At 44.5% G+C, this 20,361-nt stretch overlaps 1 protein-coding gene across 1 annotated transcript in view; it reads left to right on the top strand.

Annotated features, from left to right (window-relative positions):
* Window positions 1-19,922, top strand: part of LOC138754627 (complement C1q subcomponent subunit C-like) — a 39,218-nt gene extending 19,296 nt beyond the window's left edge. Inside the window, exons 2-3 of the mRNA XM_069919174.1 lie at window positions 10,732-10,944; window positions 17,272-19,922. Coding sequence (XP_069775275.1) covers window positions 10,776-10,944; window positions 17,272-17,825 — 723 coding nt within the window. The 5' untranslated portion in view covers window positions 10,732-10,775 and the 3' untranslated portion in view covers window positions 17,826-19,922. The remainder of the gene's footprint in view (window positions 1-10,731; window positions 10,945-17,271) is intronic.
* Window positions 19,923-20,361: the final 439 nt, after the last annotated feature.

Here is a 20,361-nt window from a genome sequence, read left to right as displayed (position 1 = left end):
CCAATGACCATACCCACTATGACCACTCCATCTATGAACACTTTCTCAATGGGCATTCCTTCTCTGGCCATTCCCTCAATGACCACTCCCTTGATGACCACTCCCTGTGTCACCACTTGCTCAGTGACCACTCCCTATATGACTACTCTCTCTATGACCACCCACTCATTGACAACACCCTCTGTGTCCACTCCCAATATGACCACTCCCTCTAGGACCACTCCCTATATGAACACTCTCACTATGACAACTCCCTTGAAATTATGACCTGTCCCTCTATGGCAGCTCCTTCCAAGACCAGTCCTTTAATGTCTGCTCACTCGATGATCACTCCCTCATTTATCACTCACTCGATGACCATTCACTCATTGACCACTCCCTCGATGACCACTCCCTTGATGACCACTCCCTCTCTGATGACTCTCTCTATGACCTCATGATCAATAACCATTCACCCATGACTTTTCCAATGACCACTTCCTCTATGACAGCTCCTTCAATGACCATTCCCTCTCTGGCCATTAACTCAATGACTGCTCCTTCCAAGACCAGTCCTTTAATGTCTGCTCACTCGATGATCACTCCCTCGTTTATCACTCACTCGATGACCATTCACTCATTGACCACTCCCTCGATGACCACTCCCTTGATGACCATTCCCTCTCTGATGACTCTCTCTATGACCTCATGATCAATAACCATTCACCCATGACTTTTCCAATGACCACTTCCTCTATGACAGCTCCCTCAATGACCTTTCCCTCTCTGGCCATTCCATCAATGGCCACTCCCTCAATGACCAGTTCCTTGCTGTCCACTCCCTTGATGTCCACACCTTCTATGACCACTTTCTCTGACCATACAATCAATAACCATTCACCCTATGACTTTCAATCAATGAACACTCCATCTATGACCACTCCCTCAATGACCACTCCTTTGATGAACTCTCCCTCAATGATTGCTTACTTGATGACTGCTCCCAAGGTGACCACTCGCTCTATGACCACTCCCTCATTGACTGTCCATCTATGGTTGCTCCCTCTATGACTGCTCCTCAATGACCACTCCCTCTTTGGCCATTCCCCCAATGACCACTCCCTTGACCACTCCCTCTGACTGCTCCCTCAATGACCACTCCCTCAATGACCACTCCCTCAATGACCACTCCCTCAATGACCACTCCCTCAATGACCACTCCCTCAATGACCACTCCCTCAATGACCACTCCCTCAATGACCACTCCCTTAATGACCACTCCCTCAATGACCACTCCCTCAAAGAATACTCCCTCTATGACTAATCCCTCTTTGATCACTCTCTCTATGACTGTTTCATTTATGATCACCCATTCAATGACCACTCCATAATGATGGCTCCTTCTATGACTGGTCCCTCAATGACCGCTCACTCGATGATCATTCCCTCTATGACCACTCCCTCTGTGACCACTCCCTCTATGATATTTCCATTAATGACTGCTTCCTTTATGACCACTACCTCGATGTTCACTCCTTCAATGACCAATCTCTCCATGGCCAGTCCCCCTATGACCATTACCTCAATAACCACTCCCTCATTGACTGCACCCCCAGTGACCACTCCCTTGATGATCGCTCGCTCGATGACCACTCCCTCCATTACACAATCCCTCACTTCGTTCTCAATTCAGCTTCTAGCTGCTGCCTCCCCCCCCCCCCCCACCCCTTACTACCATCAGGAAAGAGGTATCAGTGCCACAAGACTCTCTCAACCAGGTTCAGGAACAGCGGCTTCCCCTTCACCGCCAGATTCCTCCACAACAAACTTAATCAGGGACTCTTTTTAGGGCTCTTACCTTTGCACTTTATTGTTTTGTTTTCTCTCTGTATTGCACAATCCATTCTTTACATTTCTTTATTTGTTTACATTTGTACCTGAGTACAGTTTTTATGCGCCACCAATAAGTGGTAATTCTGCCTTGTCCCCAGGACAAAAGAATCTCAAGGTGGTATGTGATGTTATGTGTGTACTCTAACAATAAATATGAAATCTAAAATCTGAAACAGAACTCACAGTCTGTCCATTGGCTACCTCTTCACGTGCCAATCCTCCAGCGTCCAAGGCTCTTGAACTTCCATCATCAATTCTTCCCACACACACCACCTCTCCGCTTGGCACACGCCCACTAACTAATCACTCCACATGTGGGCACTGCCCCGTGATCGCTGCAGCTGTGGAACATAGAAATCTACAGCACAGTACAGGCCCTTCAGCCCACAGTTTTGTGCTGACTTGATAATCAACTGCTTAGAATTTCCCTACTGCATAACCCTTGATTTTCCCCAGTTCCATATATGTATCTAATAGTCTCTTACAAGATCCTATTGTACTAGTATTCACTGCCACTGCTGCCAGCTTATTCCATGCATCCATCACTCTCTGAATGAAAACTTACCTCCTCCATCACTCCTGTACACACTCACATGCACCTTAAAACTCTGCTCTCTCATGTTAGCTATTTCAGCCCTGGGGGAAAAGTCTCTGGCCATCTGCACGATCAATGCCTCACATCGTCTAGTCAAACTCTATCAGGTTACCCCTCATCCTCCGTCACTCCAAGGGGATAAGACCAAATTAATTCAACCTATCATGATAGGGTGTGCTCTCTAATCCCAGCAGCAACTTTGTAAACCCTCTCTTTAGCATCTACATACTTCCTGTCATGAGGTGACCAGAACTGAGCACAATACCCCATGGGAATACAGGGGAAAAAGGGGTGTACAGGGGGAGGGGGTGTACAGGGAGAAGGAGGGGAGGGGTGTAGCATCATTTTCTAGACTTTGACCAGGTTGATCCTCAGCTTCTGATGTTCAGAGTAAAAATCAAAGGTGTTTTTTGTTTCAGTTTTCTCCTTATAGCCAATACTAATCCTGGTTAAACTCTTCTGCACTGTCTTCAAAGCCTTGACATCCTTTCTGAAATTGTGATCCTTACTCCAAATGTAGCCTCACCAAAGATGCAATATGTCTTCCCAACAGTTAAACTTAATAAACCCTATAGACAAGAGGCAATAATTGGACATTGATGGGAGGACGGGAGAGAAAAGGTGAGAATTGATCAGGGAGGGGGTGACTGTGAATGCAGAGCTGGAGGAGAGGAGATAGAGGGAAAGGGAGAGAGACAGAGATGGAGATAGAGGAAAGGAGAAATAGTGAATGAAAGCGATTGGGGAGAGGGAGATAACAGGAACAGGAGATATCAATATTAACGCAATCCAGTTACTCAGCCAGAAGATGAGGCGTTGTTCCTCCAATTTGCGGATGGTCTAAGTCTGGCAGTACATGAGACCCTGAACAAGGGAATGTGTGGGGAATCAAAATGGGAGGCTACTGGGAATCCCCACTATTGCAGTAGACAGATTGAAAGTGCTCAGTCTCCCAGTTGGGGTCCAGTCTTTTTGATGTAGAGGAGACCACAAGGGGAGAACCAAATGCAGTCCCCCAAATGGTGGTGAGGGAGAAGGTGCGAGCACAAATGTTGCCCTTCCTGCGGTCACAGGGTTAGATACCAAGGAGGTATGGGGATTGATGGGAATGGTTAAATGAATCACAGAGGGAGCAGTTCCTGTGGAAGACGGAGAGAGGAGATGAGGGAAAGGAGCTTGGACCATGGAGGAATGGCAGAAATTATGGAGGATAATATGTTAGTTACAGAGGCTGATGGGATGGTAGGTGTGGATGAAGGAAATCTTGTCCTTGTGTGTGGAGGCAAAGGGGACCAGGACCAATCAGTAATGGATGATATGCAGGTGAGGGCCAGGTTGATGGTAGTCAAACGGAAAGAGGAAGACACCTCAGATGTTCTGGCATGGAAATTTTCATCCTCGGGGCAGGTGCATTGGAGATGGAGGAATTGCAAGAAAGGAATGGAAACCTTATAGGGATAGGGTGTGAAGAGGAATAATTGAGGTAGCTGTGTGAGTTGGTGGTCTTGTGGAAAATGTGTGTTGTGAGTTTGTCTTCTGAGATAAAGACATAGAGATTGAGAAAAGGGAATGTGTTACTAGAAATGGACTAAATGAATTTGAGTTTGGGATGGAAGTTGGAAGCAAAATGGATAAAGTCAATGAACTCATGATGGGCTGTCATGTACCGAAGACAGCATCACTGTAGTCATCATTTGGAGAGTTGAGAAGTTTTGCCTTTGTCAGTTTATATTTTGTGAATGTGTCTACAGTGGAGCAGGATAAGCAGGAGTGGGTGGAAGGGAGGTAAGGTAGCCAGGGTTATGTAGTGAAGAGGTGTTAGCAGTCTTGAGATCATAACAGATTTAAGGGTGGCATGGTTAGTGCAAGGCTGTTACAGCGCCAGTGACCAGGGTTCAAATCTGGCGCTGTCCGTAAGGAGATTGTACGTTCTCCCCATTTCTTTGTGGGTTTCCTTCGGGTGCTCCGATTTCCTCCCACCCTTCTGGGGGTGTCGGTCAATTAAGTGCATTTTGGCAGCATGGGCTCGGTTGCCATAAGAGCTTTTTACTGTGCTGTATTTTCAAATTACAGTTAAATCAGTATCAAGGTGGATAAATCTCCAGCCTCAGACCAGGTACATCCCAGAGCATTATGGGAAAGTAGAAGGAAATTATTGGGCCCTTAATGGACATTCTTAACTCTTCACTGAGGACCGGAAAGTTTCCTGAGAACTGGAGGATGGCAAATGCTAGCTTGTTAAATTAGTGCCCTTGGGATAATCTGGCTAGTTACAGACCTACTAGTCTGATGTCAGAGGTAGAGAACTGCTGAGGATAGAATCTATCAATCCTCAAGGTATATTAGTGTGGGGTTGTGTGTGGGAAATTTGGTCTCACAAACCAAGCAGAAGGTTTGGAAGAAGTAGCATTAAAATGTAGATAAGGGTAAATTGATGTGGTTCATGTGGATTTTAGTAAAGTGGTTAGTGTAGGTAAATGGCTCTTTACCGATAGTGTTCGGGACACTTGCCTTCATTGGTCAATGCATTGAATATAAGCGTTGGGACATCATGCTTCAGTTGTACAAAATACTGGTGAGGCAGCACATAGAATGTTGTGTTCGTTTTGGTCACCTGGCTGTTGGAAGGATATTATCAAGTTGGAAAGGGTACAGAAGTTTACAGAGCTCGATAGACTCAGGATCAGTACCCATGGATTGGAGGGTAGCTAATGTTACCCCACTATTTAAAAAGGGGTGTAGAGAAAAAGTGGGGAATTATAGGCTGGTGAGCCTTACATCAGTAGTGGGCAAAATGATGGAATCCATTATTAAGGATGTAATAGTGGAGCATATGACTAGCAGAGAAGGGATCGGACAGAGTCAACATGGATTTACAAAAAGTAAATTGCGCTTGACAAATCTATTGGAATTCTTGAGATGGTGACAGGTAAAATAAATGGGGGAGAGCTAGTGGATGTGGTGTACCTGGACTTCCAAAAGGCCTTCAATAAGGTCCCACATAAATGACTGGCATGCAAAATCAAGGCTCATGGGATTGGGGGCAAGGTATTGATGTGGATTGAGAATTGGCTGGCAGATAGGAGACAGAGAATTGGGATAAACGGCTCGTTATCTGAGTGGCAGGCGGTGACCAGTGGGGTGCAACAGGGATCTGTACTGGGACCCCAGCTGTTCACAATTTACATTAATGATCTAGCTGAGGGGATTGGATGTAATATCTCCAAATTTGCAGACGACACTAAGCTAGGAGGGGTTGTGTGCACTGAAGAGGGGGTCAGGAAGCTCCAGTGTGATTTGGATAAATTGGAGGACTGAGCAGATACATGCCAAATGCACTACAATGTGAATAAACCGGGGGGAAGATTACTATTTGAATGGCATTAGATTGGGAGATGGGGAAGTTCAGAGAGACCTAGGGATTCTTGTGCACCAGTCACTGAAGGCAAGCATGCAGGTACAGCAGGCAGTTAAAAAGGCAAATGGTATGTTGGCCTTCATATCAAGAGGGTTTGAGTATAGGAATAAGGATACCTTACTGCAGCTGTACAGAGCCTTGGTGAGACCACACCTGGAGTATTGCATGCAGTTTTGGTTGCCTTATCTGAGGAAGGATGTTCTTGCAATGGAGGGAGTGCAGAGGCGATTCACCAGGCTGATACCTGGAATGGCAGGAATAACTTATGAGGAAAGATTGCATAATTTGGGATTGTACTTGCTGCAGTTTAGAAGATTGAGAGGGGATCTCATAGCGACATATAAAATTCTGGCAGAACTGGACAGAATGGATGCGGAAGGGATGTTTCCAATAGTGGGGGAGTCCAGAACCCGGGGCCACGGTTCGAGGATAATAGGCAAACCATTTAGGACTGAGATGAGTAGGAATTTCTTTACCCAGAGGGTGGTGAATCTGTGGAATTCATTGCCATAGAGGGCAGTAGAGGCAGGTTCATTGAATATATTTAAGAGGGAATTAGATATATTTCTTCAGTATAAGGGAATTAGGGGTTACGGAGAGAAGGCAGGGTCGGGATACTGAACTTTAAGATCAGCCATGATCTCACTTAATGGCAGAGCAGGCTCGAAGGGCCGAATGACCTACTCCTGCTCCTATCTTCTATGTATCTATGTAAAATTGTTCGCTGCATTGGGGAAGTTGAGAAATTGGAAAAACAAGTCTTAACTCATGAGAGGAACAGATAAGATTATGGTGACAGACTGTTTCCTTGAGTGGGGGAATCTAAGATCAGAGGGCAAAATTGGGGTGAGGGGTGGAATTTAGAGGGGAGATGGAATAGGTCTTCACTCACAGGGTGGAGGCCACATGGAACAAACTAAGCGGTTGAGGCAGGACGGCCAGCGATCTTTGGAAACCCTTGGATAACTCCATGGATGGGAGGGGATTGGAGGTGTCTGGGTCTTGTTGGGGCAAATGGGACTTAAGCAGAAGGGCACTGTGTTCAACATAGACAAGGTGGGCTTGTGGCCCTGTTTCTGTGCTTTAGGCCTCTTTGACTAAGTTTTACCCATCTTCTAAGTCTCTTGCATGAAGTCCCAGTCAATATTGGACGAATTCTGTTTCTCACTACAACCATTCAGTTGCTTTTACTGACATCCTTCTCCTCTTTTCACAGCTTGGATTTCATACAACATTGTAATAGATGTACCTTTCTCATTCCCAATCTCTACCCATTTACCCATGCCACTCCTCCAACCTAATCACTGCAATGTCCACGACGCGACACCATAGACTCTGAGTTCATCTGCTCTCCATTTGATCTCCACCAGATTTTACCAGCTGATTCCACCATCCAATCTCCACCTGATTCAACCACTTGATTTCATCACCTGATGACCACTGGATTTTACCTCCTGATTTCACCAACAGCTCTCCATCTGATTTCACTACCTGATCACAACCTGATTTCACCACATCATCACTGGATTTTACCACCTATTTCACCACTAGATCTCCACCTGATTTCATCACCTGATCTCTACTAGATATCACCACCTGATTTCACCACTCGATCTCCACCAGATTTCATGATCTGACTTCACCACCTGATGTCTTTCCCACCCATCTATCTATCTGCAATCTTCCTCTGATCACTGTAATTTCTGCACCACTGATTTCCCCATAGTCAGACAACATCGATGCCTCACATAGACTGTCTATTCCCAACCCACTATACTACCCCCAGCCCCCACAACATTAACATAACCTCCCTGCACCACAAACCAGTGTTTTATTTGATTATGAGGTCTCTTTCCTCCCGTACTTGCTGGTAAATGAGCAGACAGTCACAGAGCCACAGCAATGTTATGTCACACAAGGAGACTTTTCAAAATTTAAGATTCCTTTGTTCTCATGCGATAAAACAGAAAAAGTGATATTGCACAAAATTTCCTTTCATCTTCTGTAAATCAAAGATTTACTGTCAGCAAAAATTACCCAGTGTCACCTTACAACCAGAGAAAGAGACCCAGAGACACTGAATATCCGTGGTTTCGCATCCAGCACTCCCACAGCCTCCACAGCCACACCACCTTCAGACCAAACCATCAGCAACCGGGCTCCAGCTGCACAATCCTGACACCAGCAGGAATCCTCTAGCACCCGCTCACATCCCGGGTCCGATACCTGGTACCCTTTCAGCCAATCTCCAGCAGTCCGCAGCCTGGTGTGAGTTCCTTGATTGCAGTCTCCCACAGCCTACGTGGGCACTTGCCTTAGTGTGGTGATATGACCACTAGCCGACTACAGGGGGCGATCTCTGTACCTGCAGAAGGACCCCCTGGGGGCTGACTCCACCTGGCCAGCTGTCAATCAGCCGACCCAACTATAAGCCTGAGCTGGCCCCTCCTGAGCCAGTCACACAGGAGCCACCACAGCTGAAATGGGTGTGTACAGACTTTTAGCAGGATGAAGCCTGTAGAACAGTCTTTTGTGTTTTGTGTCTGCTTGCTGCTACCACAGCATGTCACACTTGGTTCTGCTGCCTGTGTGTTGTCCACCCTCAGAGACTTCCACTAGTCCGTCACCATGGTCACCATCCCATAGGGTCTTCTCAAACAGAGGGTTTGTCTCTCTGTTTATTGGTGTCCTGAACCAGTCCTTGACTTCTTCAGAGTCTGCAGCCTCTCATGGGTGCTGCCAATCGGAGACACCGCCATCTTGGGCCCTGACCCCGTGGTGGTGGGATTTTAAAATGAGACACCGTCAACTCCTTTAATAGGCTGTTTGATCAGAGCTGACGGCAGTCGGACAGGGCGGATGGATGCCTTGAGACATCACTCCCCTCTCTCTCCATGGGTCTGCAGCAGAGCTGCCATTACAGCAGCTCCACCTTGTTTCTTCTTTTCCGGACCATTAAGCCTCTGCTGCAAGGAACACTGGTTGCAGCCAAGAGGGTGGGGGGTGGAGGGGTGAGGGGGGGGAAGCGGGCTTTGCCATTCCCACCTTTTCAGGAGTGAGTTCCAGACCTCACCATATTTCCTCACCTCCCCACTCATCTTATTGGAGATCAAATTACTTTTTGACCACTCAGCTAAGAGAAATGGCTTCGTTCCATACATGAGCCTCATCTATTATTACACAATCCCCCAATCACGTCTATTCCAACCCAAATCCAACCTCTTCCAAAGCTACAGTCTTCTAATCCCAGCACCATCCTCAAAATTCCTCAAAACTCAGTTCCAGTGTACAGTCCTGTGGAAGGAATGTCAAAGGCACTCACTGTGAGTCTGCGCAGATACACTGGAAACCTTGCTCATGGTTTCTTGGCCAGAATCCATCCACTGGAGCTCCCGTTGTGGCCTCCTTTACATCGGAGAGACTGGATGCAGACGATACTCGGCCCATATCAATGACAGGGATCTTCCAGTGGCCAACCATTTCAAATGTCCACCTCACTCCAACGCTGTCTGTCCATGGCCTCATGCACTGTCAAACTAAGACTGCTTGTAAATTGAAGGAGCCCTAATATTCCTTCTATTCCTGGCCTGTGCTTGTTGGAATTCAGGAGAAGGAGGGAGGATCTCATTGAAACATTTTGAATGTTGAAAGGCATGGTCATAGTAGATGTAGAAAGGCTATTTCCCATGGAAGGAGAGACAAGGACAAGAGGCACAACTTCAGGATTGAAAGGCCTCTGCTAAAATACAGAGGAATTTCTTCAGCCAGAGGGAGGTAAATCTGTAGAATTTGTTGCCACAGGTGGTTGTGGAGCCGGGTCATTGGATGTATTTGAGGCTGAGATTGGTAGGTTCTTGATGAGCCAGGGCATCAAAGGTTATGGGGAGAGGGCAGCCAGTGGGAAAAGGTATCAGCACATGATTAAATAGTGGGGCAGACTGAATGGGCTGGTTGGCTTATTTCTTAATGGAAAGGTTCAGGTTGATCTTATCGAGGCTTTTAAACTGAAGAAGGTTTGATCGAGTGACAAATGATTGTCTTTTACATGTAACTGTGTCATCAAATATGGCTCCTCGTCACTGCCAGATCTTGTGATTGTGTTTCAATATTACGAAAAGGAAGCAAAATAGAATAAGGAAAAATCTGTTAAAATTGTCAACAGATTCAAGAAGCTAAATCAATGCAGGTTATGGAAATCTTATATAAAAATAAAAAATGGGGGAGGGGTGTACAGGGAGGAAGGGGGAGTACAGGGGGGAGGAGGCTCAGGTAGTATCTGTAGGGAGAGGAATAGAGATTACAATTAAAATTTTTAATATAGACATACAGCACGGAACACAGGGAGGTCTGGGCCCTCTCCAACTGGATGGCATTAACATCGACCTCCAGTTTCTGCAAGCCCACTCCCTGGCCTCCCTCTTTTCCCCATCCCTCTGTCTCCTTTCCTCCAGTTCCCACCCCCTTCCTTCTCCATTCACAGAGACATCTCCCCTCCTCCTGTTTGCTGGTGTGGTCTCCCTCCCTTATCCACCTCTTGTCTGTGGCACTGTGCTCCTCCCGACACCATTCGAGCACCCGCTCATACCTTGCTGAAGCCCGAAACATCGGTTATGCATCTTTATCTTTGCAGTATAAAGTACTGCTGAGTTTTTACAGCATTGTATTTTAACCTATTCTGTGGAAGAATTCGGTTTCCTGCACCACGGACAGAGAGACATCAGATAAAGCCGTCATACCCTGCTCCCCACCTATCGTCACAGAAATGTAATGCCCAATGTAATGCTGCCCAGTCCACTCTATTAACGATGCCTCATGTCTGTGCTTTCTGCCATGTTCACTTTTTTAGGTTTTCCGATCTGATTGGATTCCGCAGACTCTGACAGAAACACCATGGAATCCAATTGCATCTGGCTGATCCCGCTGTTGGCAGCACTGGGCTCATTGGTGTCTGGTTTCAATATGATCTCTGGACTCCCTGGGGTACCCGGTCCTCACGGGGTGCCAGGGCTACCCGGCAAAGATGGGAGAGACGGCATCAAAGGAGCAAAGGGAGAACCAGGTAAAGTCTGCAGCAAATTCTCTGAGTCAGACAATGAGCCTGACATTCCACTCTATACGTTGGTGAGACAGTGAGAGATAGGGACGACTGTAGCACTGTTGCCCACTGACACAATACTCTTCCTTCAGTGAAAAAATGTGACCACAGTACAGAACCATGTTCACCCATTCAGGCTCACTGTGGGACCACACTGACCCATCCTCTCCTGGTTCCTTGAAACAGTTGCCTTGGTGGTGAAGTGGGAGGGGGGAGGAGGCAGGGAAGTTTACAGAGGGAAAGGGGGATTTACTGGGGAGAGGTTGTGTACAGGCAAGAGGGGTATACAGGGGTAGAGGAAGGTGTACGGGAGAGAGGGGGGGTGTACATGGAAGGGGGTATGTAAAGGGGAAGGGGTGTACAGGGGAGAGGAGGGTGTCATGGGAGGGGGTGTACAGGGGAAGAGGAGGGTGTCCAGCAGAAGGGGTGTGCAGCAGAGGGGGTGAACAGGGAGGGGATGTATAGGGGCATGGTATACAGGGGGGAGAGGAGAGTACAGGGGACAGAGGTGAACAGGGGGAGAAGATGGTGTATGGGGAGGGGGGTTTATGGGGAGGGGGGTGTATGGGGAAGGGGGTGTACAGGGGAGGGGGTGTACAAGGGGAGAGGGGGTGTATGGGGAGAGGGGGTGTATGGGGAGAGGGGGTGTATGGGGAGAGGGAGTGTATGGGGAGAGGGGGTGTATAAAAGATGGGTGTGTACAGTGGGAGAGGGGGTGTACAGGGGGAAGTGGGTGTACAGGGGGCGGTGGTGTACAGGGGGCGGTGGTGTACAAAGGGCGGTGGTGTACAGAGGAGAGGGGGTGTACAGGGGGAAGTGGGTGTACAGGGGGAAGGGGTGTACGGCGAGGGGTGTATTGGGGAGAGAAGAGTGTACGGGAAGGGTGTGCACAGGGAGAGAGGTGTACAGGGGGGAGGGGGTGTATAGGGGAGTTGGGTTGGGTGGTGGTAAGTTCTTAGACTTGTTGAAAACTGAATCTCTTCCTCATACACTCTAACTTGCCCTCATGTGTACCTGTTACCTCAACAAAGTCCGTAAAGATCTTTCATCATTCATCCGGATCCTCATTTGTTCTTTCTGGAGATTGTGAACTGAACCTGCTTGATTGTTGGACTTCTTTGTAAAGCCAAATGATATAAGACCGACCATCTCCAGTTAATTTAGATGTTAGAGCAATGCATTTACAGCGCCGGCGACCAGGTCCATGGTTCGAATCCTGCACTGTCTGTGAGGACAGATAGCATGGGATTCCCATGCTCCCTGTGTTCCATGCTGTATGTCTGTATTAAAAATTTTAATTGTAATCTCTATTCCTCTCCCTACAGATGCTGCCTGACCCCCCTCCCCCCTGTACTCCCCCTTCCTCCCTGTACACCCCCTCCCCATTTTTTATTTTTATTTCAGATTTCCACAACCTGCATTGATTTAGCTTCTTGAATCTGTTGACAATTTTAACAGATTTTTCCTTATTCTATTTTGCTTCCTTTTCGTAATATTGAAACACAATCACAAGATCTGGCAGTGACGAGGAGCCATATTTAATGACACAGTTACATGTAAAAGACAATCATTTGTCATTCAATCAAACCTTCTTCAGTTTAAAAGCCTCGATAAGATCAACCTGAATCTTTCCATTAAGACATAGGAGCAGAAATAAGCCAACCAGCCCATTCAGTCTGCCCCACCATTTAATCATGTGCTGATACCTTTTCCCACTGGCTGCCCTCTCCCCATAACCTTTGATGCCCTGGCTCATCAAGAACCTACCAATCTCAGCCTCAAATACATCCAATGACCCGGCCTCCACATCCACCTGTGGCAACAAATTCCACAGATTTACCTCCCTCTGGCTGAAGAAATTCCTCTGTATTTTAGCAGAGGCCTTTCAATCCTGAAGTTGTACCTCTTGTCCTTGTCTCTCCCTCCATGGGAAATAGCCTTTCTACATCTACTATGACCATGCCTTTCAACATTCAAAATGTTTCAATGAGATCCTCCCTCCTTCTTCTGAATTCCAACAAGCACAGGCCAGGTGCTGTTGTAAAAGACAGATATTAGTAATAGATCTATTTAAGTAACCAGTCTACATTTTAATCCACACTTGCCGAATTAAATCTTTCCTGTCTGGAGCTGTATCCACGATTTTCCCCAGCAACCAAGAATTTATTGGTGAAGATAATCACAATGTCTCCGTATACAAAATAGCATTTAGCTTTATATATAACCATATAATCATATAACAATTACAGTATGGAAACAGGCAATCTCTGTCCATCTAGTCCACACCAATCTAAGTGACCTCCTCTTGTCCCACCTACCTGCTCCCAGTCCATAACCCTCCAATCCCCTCACATCCATGCACTCATCCAACCTTCTCTTAAATGACAAAATTGACCCTGCTACAACCACCTCTTCCGGAAGGTCATTCCATTTAGCCACCACTTGCTGAGTGAAGAAGCTTCCTCTCATGTTACTTCTAAACTTTTGCCCCCTAACCCTTAACTTATGACCCCTTGTTCCAATCTCACCTACTCTCAAGGGTAAGACCTATTCACATCTACTCTGTGTATCCACCTCATAATTTTATATACCTCTATCAAATCCTCCTTCAATCTTCTATGCTCTAACGAATAAAGACCCAGTCTACTCAGTCTTTCTCTGTATTCTAGATACTGCAATCCAGGCAACATTTTAGTAAATCTTCTCTGCACCCTCTCTACCTTACTGATATCCTTCCAATAATTTGGGGAACAAAACTGCACACAGTATTTCAAATTTGGCCTCACCAATTCCTTGAACAGTCTCAACATCACCTCTCAGCTCCTATATTCTATGCTATGATTTATCAAGGCTAGCATACCAAAAGCCTTCTTCACCACCCTATCTATATGAGAATCCACTTTCAAAGAATGATGAACCATTATTCCAAGATCTCTCTGTTCCTCTGCATTCCTCAATGCCCTCCCCTTTACTGCATATGTCCTATTTTGGTTATTTTTCCCAAAATGAAGCACCTCTCACTTATCTACATTAAACTTCATCTGCCACCTTTCAGCCCACTCTTCTAATTAGTCCAAATCCTTCTGCAGTCTCTGAAAACCATCTTCACTATCCACAACTCCTCCTATTTTTGTATCGTACGCATATTTACTAAGCCAATTTATCACTCCACCATGCAAATCATTAACAACACCGAGCCCTGAGGCACACTGCTTGTCACCATCCTCCATCCTGAGACAGTTATCCACCATGACCCTCTGGCATCTACCTTCTAACCACCATTGAACCCATTTGACTATCTCATCATTAATCCTTCCTCACCAACCTTCCAGATGGGATCTTATTAAAGGCCTTACTGAAATCCATATAGACTACATCACCTGTTCTACCCTCATAAACCTTCCTAGTCACCTCCTAAAAAAATTCAACAAGATTTGTCAAACATTACCTTCCCCTCACAAACCCATGTTGGGTGTCCCTGATCAGTACTTGCCCCTCTAGATACTTATACATATTATCTTTAAGAATACTTTCCAACCACCGACGTCAAACTTACCAGCCGATAATTGCCAGGCCTAAACCTGGCGCCCTTTTTGTGACATGCCAATCCCATGGCACCATGCCTTCCTCCAGTAACTGTTGAAAAATCACTGTCAGAATCTTCCCTATATCCTCTCTGACTTCCCTCAAGGTCCTCGGGAAAATCCCGTGGGGACACGGAGAAATCCACCTTTATATGCCTCAAAAGTTCCAACATCCCCTCTTTCCTAATCCCTACATTTTCCATAATTACCACTTATGCCTCTCTTATCCTACACAATTTCAAATCCTTTTCTCTAATGAATACCGAAGAGAAGAACTCATTCAATATCTTCCCCATCTCATTTGGCTCCACACATATTTGTCTGCTCTGATTCTCCATTTCTATCCTTCACTCTCTTTTTGCTATTCACATATTTGTAAAATCCCTTCAGATTTACTTTCACCCTGTTCACTATAGCCACCTCATACCTTCTTTTCACTTTCCTAATTTCTTTCTTAAGCTTCTTTCTACTATCCATGTATTTTCCAAGCATCTCGTCCATGCCTTGCTTCCTGTATTTAATGTAGGCCTCCCTTTTATATCGAACCGACTTTCTAATCTCCCTTGAAAACCACGGCTCACTCGAACTTTTGGCCTTGCTTTTTATCCTAACAGGAACATAAAGTTTCTGCACACTCAAAATCTCACCTTTAAATGCCCTCCAATTCTCCTCTACCTCCTTCCCATAAAACAAATCAGCCCAAACCACTCCCTGCAAATCTCTTCTCATTTCATCAAATCTGGCTTTCCCCCACTCAAAGACCTTCATCATCGGCCCAGACCTATCCCTTTCCATAATTATGTTGAATCTAATAGTACCATGATCATTGGATCCGAAGTGCTCTCCAACACAAACCTCCGTCACTTGCCCTATCTCATTCCTAAACATGTTTTCTCATGTATATGTCGAACAATAAATTCAGAAATATGAAATTCCTTAGCTAATATAATTGGATGTTTCACTTCTGGAATTATTGCTTTTTTCCAATCTTCCTCCTACTCTCAATATATCATTTACAAAAATAGGATTTAGCTTGTAAACATGACTTGTTTTTGTAACATTCAGTTTCTTTTTCAAATTTGATATCTCATTATCAAACGTCTTTTATTCTGACAAAAAAAAACCAAAGAATCTGTGCTACAGTCTTTTTTAAATGAAACTATGAAGAGTAATTGCAAATGAATTGTGTGATTGGGTCATCTTCATTAGATATTTGGATAGTATTTACATTAGTGTTTGGATTTAAGGATCCTCCATTAAAATTTCTTTTAACTCTTCTGGATTTCGAGGCCACTCTTCCTGAGATTGCGAAAGAAATTGAGGACCCAGCACCCATGTGTTGGCTCTTTTCAGAAAAGATTGAACTTTTGATCCTTGTGAAGCCGTATCAGCTGGATTATCCACTGTTTTAACATATCTCCATTGATTAGCATACAAAATGTTTTCAATTTCATTAACTCTGTTGGTCACAAAGGTATGAAACCTCATGGTTTTATTATTAATGTATTAACAGACAAAAACAAAGAGTCTGCTAACTCCATTTGTAATTCTCTTCTTAACAAAGTGTCCATTTTGCTCACCATAGTAGCGGCCGTCAATTCCATTCGAGGTCTGGTGACTGGCTTTAATGGAGCCACTCTGGCTTTTCCCATTACAAATCCACAATGTACTCGCTCTTGGTTATTTCGCAGTACCAAATAACTGACAGGACCAAAACCACCTTCGCTTGCATCAGCAAAGTGGTGTAATTGAGTAAATGTGACAATTCCAAAGTCTGTTGGCTTCAAGCATCTGTTGACTTCAAAACTTTCTAACATTTAAAGACTCTCAATCGAATTTATCCAATCTTGTGCGATGGATTCTGGTGTAGTTTCATCCCATCAAAATCTTCTTCTGCACAACTCTTGCAGAATTTTCTTGGCTGATACCAGTGCTGATCTATGGAAAAAGATATGGTGAGGAACACAAAGCAAGCTGACAAGAGAATAATGAATCCATTCAAGGTGAATGAGTGAAGGTTACATATATAAGTACAATGCACAGTTGCAATGAAAGGATCTCCAACTCTGCTCTTACCAGCGATTTCTTTAGTAGTCTGTAACTTTCAACTCTCTGACTTGGCAACAGCTTAGATCCCTGAATCCAAATCCTCATGGAATCTTTTGTTGTAATTTCTCATTGTGGGAGTAGCATCACTGATCATCCTTCAGGGGGGCATTATTTAGAGATGACCCCATCATTAACTTTGTCAGACTGCTGAGAAGTTTAGTTATGATAGCATTGCGCTAACCGCTACACTCATGGTGCCACCCGACTGTGGGTAGATTGTGTGAATGTGTGATGGAAAGGCCTTGGGTTCCATAATATTAGTCATGTAAGGATAAGGGCACAACAAAATTTCACAGCAGCCGTCTCAGTGTCCATACACCGTTTTATCACAGTAATTTTCATTTCCGTGACAGTCTTTGACAAGAGGAGAAATGTTTACATTGATAAAAAAATCTCGTCACGTTGCAAACCAGCTCGTCCCTTGGTACTGACGGACCTTTCCCCAGTGGCACTCTGTCCTCTTCTAGTTTTTTTTTAACAGCTGTTAGGTTGACCTGTTAGACTTTATCCTGGGAAAATAAAAGCCTTTTCTCTCTGCACCAGATGTAATGTGATGAATAATGAACTTGAACAATCTGATGATGTATTTCTTGTGAAGGGATCCCTGACTCAACTGGCAGACGGGGTGAAAGCGGAGAGAAGGGAGACCCAGGAGTCCTGGGCCAGATCGGGAAAAGAGGACGCAGAGGGATGCCTGGTGACAAAGGAGTTCCTGGCATGGAAGGACTGAAGGGGGAGAAGGGAAGATCAGGAGACCATAAGATCACACTGAAATCTGCCTTCTCTGCAAAAAGAGGTGGATATTCGTACCCAGTTGCAGCTAAACCCATCAGATTCAGTGACGTCATATCTAATGATCAAAACCATTACGACATGAACACGGGTGTGTTCACCTGCAACATCACGGGCTTTTATTACTTTGTCTATTATGCTACTTCAGATAATAACTTGTGTGTTTCTATGATGAAGAACAGTTATCAGGAAGCTATGTTCTGCAGCCATGGTTCGTTCGATCAGGTTAGTTCAGGAGGCATCGTGCTTCATTTGCAGGCAAGTGACAAGGTCTGGATTACATCAACAGATTACAATGCCATGATGGGAATAGAAAACCACGACAGTGTCTTCAGTGGGTTTCTTTTGTTTCCAGATTAAGATGCAAAGAATGAAGCAAATCTTTGTCCAAGCATTTTGTTGAAAATTATAAGGGGTTGTCTTTACCCAGTACAACATTTGCCTATTAAAGCTGCCATAATATGAGCTTCTTATTTTTATTTCAACAGGAAAGTCTGCAGTCACTGTGATTGCAGTGCAATGCACAAAAGCGCTGGAGAACTTCAGCAGATCATGCAGTTTGGGAAGCAAACATTTCAGGCCCAGAATGCTGGCTATATCCCTTTGCTTGACCTGATGAGGCTCTCCAGCACTTTGGTCTATTCATTTCCTCCTCAGTCTAAGTATGCATTGTTGACCCTTTTTGTATATGCCACAAGAAATGGGATCAGGTGGATGGAAATTGTGCCTTGGAACTGACTGATAACAACATAATCATTCATTGCAAGATACAGACACGTGAAGCCAGCTCAGGCCGTGGCCCAGGGTATGGCAGGTTCCATGTCTAGGGGATTGAACTTTGAAGTAGTTTGGAGGCACAAGAGAGTGCCGATGCTGAGACATTAAGCAAACATCTACTGTCTCTTGTGCCTCCGTCTAACTGCCCCACTATGAAATCTCATCAAGGTCTTGTCAACTTTACAGAAGAATTTTCCCTGAATCCAGGGGAAGGGGCTTATATCTGAACCATCGACTGTCCACTTCCCTCCATAGATGCTGCCTGACTCACTGAGTTCCTTCAGATTTGAATTTCGCTAAGCATTGACTGCTCTGTGGTTTAGTATTTTGGAGTTAGATGAACCTTGCTGAGTTGAGACCAGAGTATAGATTTGTTAATATCTGTTCCATAAATCTAGATTAAGGAAATCACGACATTTAGCCAATACATTCCCATTCTCACTCAGAGGTTTGGATAGTAAGCCTCACACAATGTTCCTCTGCCTTTTGGACTAAAAGTCATTTCTCTGGCTGATGAAGGGAATGATTACACTGGACAATTTGCTTCCAGAACACTTTTGTTTGTATTTTGTGGATTTTGGGCCACTGATCAAGAAAATCACCTTAAAATTTTCCAATCACATATAATTTTTTTAGACATAATCTATTTTTGTAGTTTCCTGCCATATTTTAAGTCTACGTACAAAAACTTGTCATTGAAGATTCTTTTTCTGGATTCACACTTGAACTTCTTCCCCTGCTGATCTTGGTGCAGTCAGTGACGAACACGGTGAAAGGTTTCACCGGGACATTGTTACCATGGAAATGCAATATCAGGGCAATTGGAATCATCAGTCCTGGCTGACTCTATGACATGAGAGGCATCAGATGCCAAGTACAAACGAAAATCAGAGACTAAACATGTTTAGGTCAGTTGAATTAATGCAATGCGTCAACATCATTATGCGATTAAACAGGCTAAATTCAATGAAAGTTAATTTAATGCTTCTCCATTTTTCTGTGAAATTATCATTGTATTCAGCTTGAAGTTGTCTATCATAATTCCTATTTTTTTTTAAATTTCAGGAAGCAAACCTTTTGGAAACACTTTGTTGTCCAATGGTTGCAGGTGACAACTTTGACCATCCTCAAATATGCCAATCTTTGTTCAATTTACAAGCTATGCTGTCCCTCTCAATCAAACTGTCAACTTTTTGAACAATCATGTCATTTGCTGAACATAAAATGTTGGAATATTCTGAAAGTGAAAGCAGTAAAATCCCTGTTATCTGGAATTCAAACAACTGGCAAAAAAAAAATGTGGCAAATAAAGAGGTAAAAAAATACAGCAGCTTACAATTGCCACCCTTACTGGTGGCAATTAGTTTGTCAATCCACTCAACATGCAATCTCAAGCAACCAGAAAATTCACTTATTTGGCACCTATTAATCCTTATAAGTGCTGGATACTGTTTTTTTTATTACTGTACCTGCATATTTCAAGAGGAAAGCATCATGTGTGTGTGAAAGGCTAGTTCTCACAAATAGCTGTGGGAATTCTCTCTGATAATGTTGAGTGAAATGGAGAAAAGGTCAATAATTACTTGTATTTTTATTGCTTATAACCAAATTCTATTTCTGCATATGAAATATACATGAGGACATGAGAGAAAATGTTCAATAAAAATGTCTTAGATTGAGGATTTCTTTTGTTGTCTCATGATTCTGAATCCAATTCACAGCTGCTTCAGAAATCCCAAGTTCAATTGTTCAAGATAAAAGCAACTGAGGATGTGCAAAATGACACTGACTGGAGTCTTAAAATAGGAGTCAGCAAGTGGATGATAGTAAAATCTCCCTCAAAGGTAGGAGGAGTGTGAATAGGTCGTCATAGGTTACCGCAGGATATAGACAGGATGCAGAGTTCAGCAGAGAAGTGGCGGAGAAGGGTGAAGGGATGCATTTTGGAAGATCAAACCTGAAGGCAGAGAATGGGGTTAATGGGAATATTTTTATCAGTGTGGAGGAAGAGTGGGACCTTGGCCTCTGGGTTTCCTCATGGTTGCCACACAAGTTGACAGGGTGGTTAAGAAAGTGTATTGTGTGCTGACCTTCATTAATTAGAGGATTGAGTCCAAGA

This window comes from Narcine bancroftii, chromosome 2 (genome assembly GCF_036971445.1).
Source record: "Narcine bancroftii isolate sNarBan1 chromosome 2, sNarBan1.hap1, whole genome shotgun sequence".
NCBI classification, from domain to species: Eukaryota; Metazoa; Chordata; class Chondrichthyes; order Torpediniformes; family Narcinidae; genus Narcine; species Narcine bancroftii.
This window is presented reverse-complemented; position numbering and strand designations above follow the sequence as displayed.